Source organism: Cucurbita moschata, unplaced genomic scaffold, assembly GCF_002738365.1.
Source record: "Cucurbita moschata cultivar Rifu unplaced genomic scaffold, Cmos_1.0 Cmo_Scf00014, whole genome shotgun sequence".
NCBI classification, from domain to species: domain Eukaryota; kingdom Viridiplantae; phylum Streptophyta; class Magnoliopsida; order Cucurbitales; family Cucurbitaceae; genus Cucurbita; species Cucurbita moschata.
This window is the reverse complement of record NW_019268530.1, coordinates 2818128-2827578: the sequence shown is the minus strand read 5'-3', so window position 1 is coordinate 2827578 and position 9451 is coordinate 2818128. Positions and strand designations below refer to the sequence as shown.

The following is a 9451-nucleotide window of genomic DNA, read 5'->3' as shown; positions in this document are numbered from 1 at the left end:
TAGTTGTGAAGCAGAACGAAGAATATAAATAGAGACGAAGTGAAGGAAGGAGATGACGTCATAATTGAAAAAAAAAGAGGCAAATAATCGACTTTTAAGTTTGATTTTTTATATTAAAAGGAAAAGAAAATTACAAAATTATAAACGAATTTAACTTAATAAAAATAAAATAACTAATAACAATTAATTATTCATAATATGACATTTTATTCTAAGACATCTTAAATAATTAAAATATAATATTTTTTATTTTTTAATTAAACATATCATTATTTGTAACGTATAAATGGGTCGATAAAACATATATTATGACCACTTTTATTCTTTAGATATTAAATTACGTCGAAATTAGGATTGAAATTAGACTTTTAAGGACATATTTTGTTGTCCCGTTACATAATTATGCATTGAAAACTATGTCATTAATCTAGAAATCATCCTAATATAGAAACTTTGGCTATTTTAGCGGTCATATTTAAGTCCTACTTCACCACTCAACCACTCCAATACGTTTTCTTTCGAGACTAAACCATGCGATAAGGATCAATATCATTATTTTCTGAAACTTGAAGCATCCCCGATGTCTCCATGTTGTAACAAAGGCTTGGACTTTGGTCGCAATCATGGGTCTATGTTCCAGATCGATTAGTAGATTGTCTTGTCACTGCCACATTCGATCGAGACACTATCAACTTCCTTCTGCTTCTCTCGTACAGTATTTGGCTATTATGTGTATAACGTCTTTGCTTTCTTGGTATTACTAAGTAAGTAGGTGAAGAAACAAGAAGAATATCACTACGTTTAAGCATGAATTAAATTGAAGAATTTTCCGCTTGACATAGAAATCGAAAGAAAATTAGGGTATTGATGACATTTTATAATTGTTCTAAGCGATTTATAATTGTTAAGGGAAGAATAACACTGCCCAATCACGAAGGCTACCTCCTGTTTAAGAATAGTCGAGTTGTCGGCTTAGCAAAGAAGTATCGAGCTGACTGAACTAGAGGTAGTATCAACAGAGCTTAGCCAACTAGAGATGTCCACGGGGTGGAGAAGAAGCATATAATCTCTATTCCCGACCCCATTTCGCTAACAGGAAGAAATCTTTTCCCACGCCCTCTTGTATTCTCCGTCCTACAGAAAAAATCAAATTTTTATCGGTTAAGTGAAAAAGTTGTCCACTACTTAGAAAAATCAAGAAAATCATAATCTTTCAAAGATTTTGTCCACTTAGCCATCATATCTCTTTCTCAAAGAGTCTTTACCCGTGTGGACTTCAAACCAAAAACTCAAAGCTCTAAACCCTAAAACAAAACGTGTAATTCAAATTTTGCTGATTATTAACAAATAAATTTGGTGGAGTTGTTCTACGAACTCCAAATTCGTTGCATTAATGCCTTCTGTAATCATTTAAGCGAAGAAAAAGGGAAGAACGATGACGAAGAACAAGCAAAATCATGCCCTCTCGAAACTTTATGTGGAGACACGACATGTAGGAGAGAGAATTGTGCGGGATTCAACTAATATCAATATTGGGTTTGTTAAAGTAGCTTTAACGATCGAATCGAGCATTAGAATTGATATAACGATACCTTAAAGTTGATCTAACTTCTTACGTGCAATCTTCTTTCACGTCTGACTATAAACTATTTTATTCATATTCCTCCTTGATCTTTTTTTAGTTTATTATAAATTATCGACTTGATAGAGAGAGAGAATTGTACGAGATTCAATGCGGCTCTAATGATCTAGTCGAGCATCAAAGTGTTATTTGTGAATTGAGACAATGATATTACAAAGGAGGCGACCCGAGCTAAAAACAACCTTTAAAGTTCTTATAATACACGAGCCTTGCATCATAGACTGGATCGATAATTTAGGCCAAGTCTTAGTTATGATGATGTTCAAGGAAACTTTATTAAAAAAAAAAAAAAAAAAAAACTCCAATTATAGTGGATGATAACCAAGAATTAATAGTGCACAGTATTTGTTGAAAAAAGGGTTAAAAATCTATTTAATATTTTCAAGTTCTTTCTAGAAGCTTCTTCATATAGAAGATAGAAACTTTATTATTATTATTTTAATTTATACAATGTATTCAATTATTTTCTCGGGTCTTTAGAAATGATATCAGAGCCAAGTTTTGATTTTGGGACTTGTGGGTTATGGGCCCACCACGCTTCCGCTGCGCCACTCTGATTAATTCATATGACACTTGAGTAAAAGAGAAATACATGAATGAACAAATATCACATTTGAATGAGAGAGATTCTGAGGTTTAGATAGTTAAGAAAGATTTAAAATAATTGAAAGTTACCATCTATACTAACATGACACATTTTTCTTTTCGGTGACTTAAGCATAGAAATTTCATGGCTAAGTGTGTTTTGCGTCAAAGTAACTTTACAATAAAGTAAACAACTTTAGATTTAATTTGTAACAGCCCAAGTCCACCGCTAACAGATATTGTCTAGTTTGACTCGTTACGTATCATCGTAAACCTCATGATTTTAAAACGCGTCTACTAGGGAGAGGTTTCTATACTCTTATAAGAAATATTTCGTTCCCTTCTCCCACAATATGGGATCTCACAATCCACCCCTTAAGGGCCAACATCCTCGTTGGAACACCCCTGATGTCTGGCTCTGATAGTAGTAGCCCAACAATCTACCTTCTTGGGAACCCAGTGTCCTCGTTGGTACAACCTCACGGTTTTTAAATGTGTCTATTAGGTAGAGGATTCCACGCTCTTATAAAAAATGTTTCGTTTCCCTCTCAAACCAATGTGGAATCTCACGATCCTCTTTCCCACCAAGGTGAGATCTCACAATGCACCCTCCTTGGAGGGCCCAACGTCCTCATTGGCACATCTCTGATATCTGACTCTGGTACCATTGGGCTAACAGTTATTGTCCGTGTCCTCGCTGGGACATTGCCTGGTGTCTGTCTCTAATGGGCTATAAGATATTGTTTGCTTTAGCTCGTTACGTTCGCAGTCAACCATACGATTTTAATAACAATTAACGTATATCGATTTTCTCGTAAACGACACAAATAAATAAAATATTAGAAAAGAAAGGTGGCAAGAAAGACCCAGATTAGCATTAAGAGGGGACATTTGGAAGTTTAGAGGGAACATAGTCAATGGCAGTCTTAATGGGCAACAAAGGAAGAAATCCAAGTCTAAACATATTCTCTCTCAAATCATGAAAACACCAAATTATGAACATATTTTTCTTTACACTTACAAACCCAATTCTTCCATTACCTATAATATAATATTATTTCACGACTTTTATAATCTAATATGTCTTTTAAACAAACTTTAACTAATTGATTTGACACGAATTCGTTCATTTTTTAATAACTTGTTTCACACTAAATTAAATAAATGTCTTGGGATTTTTTTTAGAGAAACTATCCATTGGTGTGACATCTGACAATTAGTTATCGAACTAACTTATTATATATTTTAAAAATAGAAAATTTATAACTTTCAAAGCCGCCATTGACGAGAAAGTTTCGTAAAAGACAATTTGATTTGATACAAAAACGAGTAAATTTTGTAATAAGAAATTTAATTTTGTGGAGGAAAATAAATTTGGGTGTATATTAATAATATCACAAAAAACCACAATAGGATTCTCTCGTCTTTATTATTGTAAAAACACGTATGACTTTTTTTATTTTTATTTTTATTGATTTATTGGTTGAAAATATAAGCAAAGATATGCATATACCATCTTTTTTTTGTATTTATTTTTATTTTTATTTCTAAGTAATTGAATTGTATCGAATAAAAATAACTAAATCCTTTATGTGGAATTTCTTCGATTAATTTACTACGTCAATAAAAAAAAGTGTCCGAATAAATTTAAGAAGTCCGAATCTCGAAAGTGAAAATATCAAGGTAAGTCAAATTAGATTTGTGACTACACCGGATGGCGATTCACTAAATATTACTGTCATACTTTTGATCGATAACTTGATAAAACTAGCTGTGTTCTTCATGTTTTTCTAAAACTAAATAGTCCATATGAGAACTGCTCGTCAAAACATTATTACCAAAAGACTGAAAAACAAAAACATGAAACGAAGTATATAGATATTGCCGCTTCGATTCACAAAATGAGGGTAAAATTGAGGAAGAATTATAGAACAATCAAACCAACATGAAAAAGAATCTAAACATGATCATATTAAACAAATGAGCAGTAAAATTTGTTGGGATAGAGAATGATTTATATAACATAGTGATCCAAGAACTCCGTAATCTTTGCATATTGGTTGCATCCCCATGTTGCCATATGGATCTAAGTTCAGACTAATCTCTCAAGACATTCCATGTTTTTGCCTAATATTGGAATACCCAGAGAACCTAGCCAGCCAATGCCCAAACCTCAAAGAAACTGGCATGCCAAAGAGTCATTCCTTTGATCTTAAAAACCTTGCACAATTTGTTACGAACCATCTACGTCTAGACACCAAAACTATCCAAGAATCTATTCAAATCACTTCAACATACTAACTGTGAGATCCTACGTCGGTTGGGAGGAGAAAGAAACATTCTTTAAGGGTGCAAAAACCTCCCCCTAACAAACGTGTGTTAAAAATCTTGAGTGAAAGCCCAAAAAAGACAATATGTGCTAATAGGAGGCTAGGGCTCTTTCAATAGTCCACCCCCATTCAGGGCCCAACATCCCCGCTAACACTCATTTCTCTCCCCAATCAATGTGAGATCTCATAGTCCACCCCTGCAAGGAGCGTCCTTGCTGGCACACCATCGAGAGTGTCTACTTTTAAAATCTGTCTGCTAGAGAGAGGTTTTCACACCCTTGTAAAAAATGTTTCGATCTTCTCTCCAACCGATGTGAGATCTTACAATCCACCCCCTTTAGGCCCTGCGTCCTTGTTGACACTCGTTCTTCTTTCCAATCGATGTGAGATCTCATACTAACCACTCAAAAAAAAAATTGAACTTGCTGCCTTTACATATTGCACCCACTAGAACCCAAGAGGACAGGAGATGATCTCTTAATCCTTTTATACAAGCACTTTATAGAAGCACCAGTCAAGTATTTCCTCCAAAGCACCTTAACAACATCAAGTGTTAAAACATTTTCACAACCATTTTTTATAAGGTAACTAAAAACACTAAATTTTTTTAGAAGTGTTTGAACTAGCAAAAAAATTCTTTAAGCCATTTCAAAAGTCATAAACTCACCCTAAAAGAACTTCAAAATGCTTTTAAATGAAGTACTTAATCAGTAATTATTTCAACAATGTTTCAATTCAAATCACTGTTCAAAGAACGAAAATCTGAATTTCACCAAATGTAAGGATTCTACTAAATGTAGTAACAAAAAGGAGAGATTCTATCCTTTTTTTAAAAGGAAACATTGAATATAACACAGAACATTTCATTGGTATGATGGAGATTACAAAAAGAAAACACTTTGAATTGGTCATAAGATTTAGTAAAGCTATAACTACAAAAAGGGATCTCAGTCCAGCCCATCTTTAAGACATTGAATTGAATTTTGCTTCCTTACATTAAGTAGAATTCCTAAATGAGATCCCATTTTTTTTATCACAAAAGAACAATAGCGATTCTACTTGATGTAAGGAAAGAAAAATCAGTTCAATGTCACAAGATGCAAAGATTTATGGCTCTATAGGGATAAAGATGCAAAGGAAACACATGCACGCGTTAGTATAAAAGCTTCCTAGGCACTACAGAATTGGATTTCAAATGAAAATTCTTAAAGATTTATGGTTCTATAGTTCCATTTCTTTCTTCTTTTTTCATATGAAAAGATGGGGACAAATATCCCATGTGGGTTGCATTACTTCACACAACAGGTTCATATGCTAAACAGCCACTTATAGTGGACAGTTCTCTAGCTTTCACTCGCTTCTGGAAGTATTTGAAAGCAGAACAAGGGTTGCGAGTATATATGCAATAAAGTTTCGATGCACTCATACCTGAAATCCCATATTTTTTTAAGAAAAAATAAGCAGAGTGATCAGCGGCATCTATTTCTGAGTTGAGGCACATGTTTGGACTCCATTACTAACGGATACATCTTCTGTCTTCACCCGCCGATAGAAAAGGACATAAGCAGCGGCTGACTTCACTTCTTCTTCATTTATAAGTGATATGTGACTATCATCAAAATTGTACCACCTGTTTTCTTCGATAAGCTAGCAAACAAAAAAGAGCAAAATAAGGATTGAATTTGTAAGAAGCCAGGAAGATATAATTCAGTAATTGGGGTAAAAATACACTAAGAATTCTCCCCAAAGCTCAAGTACAATCCTTCAGGGAGATATCATTACCAAAATAATATGTAAAATTAAGCACCAATGACAAAGAAGGACGCAACGATGAAGAGACTATGTTAGGAAAACTTGCTTAGTTCACTCACCTTTATATGTGCAGTGTAGTGACCACTACCCATGCTACCATAATGGTTGGTTAAAGCGTAGAGTTCATACAGTTGACGTTGGGAGGAGTTTTTATTAGCTACATAATTCGTCAACTCGAAGTCATGAATCGGAAAGTTAACAAATGTTTCTAGTTTGTGTTTCATCGATCTGCTGTATGAAAATCTTTTAAGATGGATGACCAACACTTCTGGAAGCCGCCACAGGTCAAGCTTTTTACTGGCTTGTCGTCGCTCTTTGCATTCAGGGCAGAACCTTCATTAATACAATAATAAACCACATAAGATACTACTTAATCACATGACAATTCATGTAATATGGTACTGTACTATCTCCACAGTCCATCATAATACAGCAACGGACTAGAATGTGTGGACAGGGTTCAATATGCATCCAGCTAAAATGGCTACAATTTTAACCATTGAAAAGAGTTACATAGTACTAGTACTACTATATAAAAGGTTTCAAAAAAAATAAAATGCCAATAATTGGTAACATCATAATTTGTTTTTAATGTATTCTTTTTATGAGAAAATAATATATTGCACCAAAAAGAACAATAAGGGAGGCCCAGTCAAATTTTTGAATTTGAGGATGGGAGATAACACAGAAGCTTCAGTATTTACTAAAAAAATATATATTTACAAAACTCTTTAGTATTGAAAAGTCAAAAAGCTAAATTAATTTATTAATCATTGAAGTGACTTGTAGCAAGTTTTATCTAATTTGTTTTTTTGGAGTGCCAAAACAGCAAAACTAAACAATGTCAATGAAATCGTGAAGAGAAGTTATTGTCAATTCCATTCAAATACATGAGCCGCAGCAGAATATCATCCCAAAAGTTTAAATAGCAGATCATATATCTTTCTCAACCTGAGTAGTCATTATAGTATAATAGAGGCAAGTAGAAATGAAACATCTCATTATATGCTCAACAGTAATAGTAAAATACTGTACACACGCTATTTCAGTCATGAGTATACCAAAAGACAGCAGGAAGTAGAGAAGAGAGGATAGAGAAGCTAACCACATATCTTCAGGAACAAGTGGTTCTTCACGTAGAAAAGATTCCAAACAAGAATATAAGGACAGTGGCTCGGTTCGAGCTTTTTTCAACACAGGCCCAGATTTGAAAACTTCGGGCAAGTTTTCTAGGTGACAAGTATCAAACTTCTTTAGAAGCTTTTGAGACCAATCAAGATACACTGTGACTGATGATGATGAGGGTAGTTGTACAGCTTCTTCTCCACTTGATAGGTCAATGCAAACATTGTCTTCATTCAACAACTGAAGAGGTAATTCTAAAGGTTCCATTACTTTAGATTTTGGATCGTTACTGTTCATTGAACTTGTGCATGTTTCAGCGGAATCTTCCCCTGCATGCGACATGGTAGAATCAGTTACATCAGTATCCATCAAAGTCCCAATCTTCGCCAATGGAGAGAGCACTCTTTTAACTATTCTCTCAAGGTAGACCTTCTTCACTGGACCATCAGATGAGACTACTGAGACTAAAGGAGTTCCAAAAGCTCTCCATCCTGACATTTTGTGGGCATCACTAGTTACCCTGGTACAAAAGATATATATTGGAGGTTAACATTTAAAATTATTCCCTACTTTAAGAAGGTTCAACTATATTTTCTCGCAGGCAATCTGTAGTAGTAATTCATGAACTACATTAACATTGCAATTCCTAATTGATCAATACCACTGCCAACCAAATCCCGGACGAAAGATACTTTGACATTAATAAATGAAAAAAAATAAACAAGGTAATTTTTCAAAAAGCATCTGCCCACAGCCTATAGAGGAGGTTTTCAAGTCAGAATGAAGGCTACAACCTGATAGGAAAATAATATATGATCAAAATAAACACTATTAATGCGAGGATGGATACATAATCAAATTCACATACTGTTCCTGGCTCCGATGTACTAGTTGAATATATTTTGTATTCTTGGTCAACTTTGGAATCTTGTAGGCAACAATATGGCTGTCATCTTTTATTGTGGACAATGATATCAAGGGATCTTCCAGAAACCTGTGAATTAAATGGTCTCGCACCTACATAGGAAACATTTTGCATTAAAAAATAAGTTTTATACATTATAGCACACATACACATATTCAACTGATAAGTATCCCGGCTTGGTATATATGTGTTTCCTATATTTAGAACTGGGAACTAAAGATGATAGAAAACAATTTTTAGTCACTGTCATTCTCTCCAAGCACACATCAAAAAATACCATTAAGAAGGACAACTAAGGAACCGAAGCAGCTTGGGCACAAATGTCAAACATGTAAGGGTTGAATGACCGAGAAAACAGAATTAAAACAACCCCATACTATAGAACACTGCACAAAACTTAAATAAAAGCCGTACATATGCTCCCATAGTTCAATAAATAAATGAATAAAATTATGAAGAACAAATATCAGAAGTAATTGAAGCCCGAGGACATCAATTATTGAAACCTGACTTCACATAACCTTTGGTGTCCACATGCTTATGAAAGAAATAGAGCAAATTCTATATTTATATGCGCACATGTTAAACATCTATGCATAAAACTAAATGCTGCAAACCTCCGCCAAAAGAAGTTTCTCATTTTGCTTCAATGAACAAGTGCCGTTAAGTGCCTGTATTAGATCCCTACACCGGCCCTGCTTTGGTACAGTAACAGTTAAAGTTGATGGCAGCTTACTTCCATCACTAGTAAAAACAGTCACTGTCATAGTGCAGGTCGTGGTAGACTGGAGTGGTAATGAAAGATACATGAATGGGTCAAAGGTGACAGAAACTTTATTGCACACAGGACAGACTAAAGTTGATTTGTATTGGCCCTGTAAAATGAGGGATAATCAGATTAATAAACTTTCAAGTGGCCTGAAATAGAAGTACAAGAAGCAGAAAGCATGCAGGAGAATGAGATAAACAAAAAAAAAAAAAAAAAAAAAAAAAAAAAAAAAAAAAAAAAAAAAAAAAAAAAAAAAAAAAAAA

General features: G+C 34.1%; 1 protein-coding gene across 1 annotated transcript in view; it reads right to left on the bottom strand.

The window, feature by feature from the left end:
- Nucleotides 1-5753: 5753 nt before the first annotated feature.
- Nucleotides 5754-9451, bottom strand: part of LOC111452171 (ubiquitin carboxyl-terminal hydrolase 5) — a 10719-nt gene continuing 7021 nt past the window's right edge. Inside the window, exons 9-13 of the mRNA XM_023092746.1 lie at nt 9037-9294; nt 8363-8511; nt 7475-8014; nt 6429-6702; nt 5754-6204 (exon numbers count right to left, since the gene is read on the bottom strand). Coding sequence (XP_022948514.1) covers nt 6037-6204; nt 6429-6702; nt 7475-8014; nt 8363-8511; nt 9037-9294 — 1389 coding nt within the window. The 3' untranslated portion in view covers nt 5754-6036. The remainder of the gene's footprint in view (nt 6205-6428; nt 6703-7474; nt 8015-8362; nt 8512-9036; nt 9295-9451) is intronic.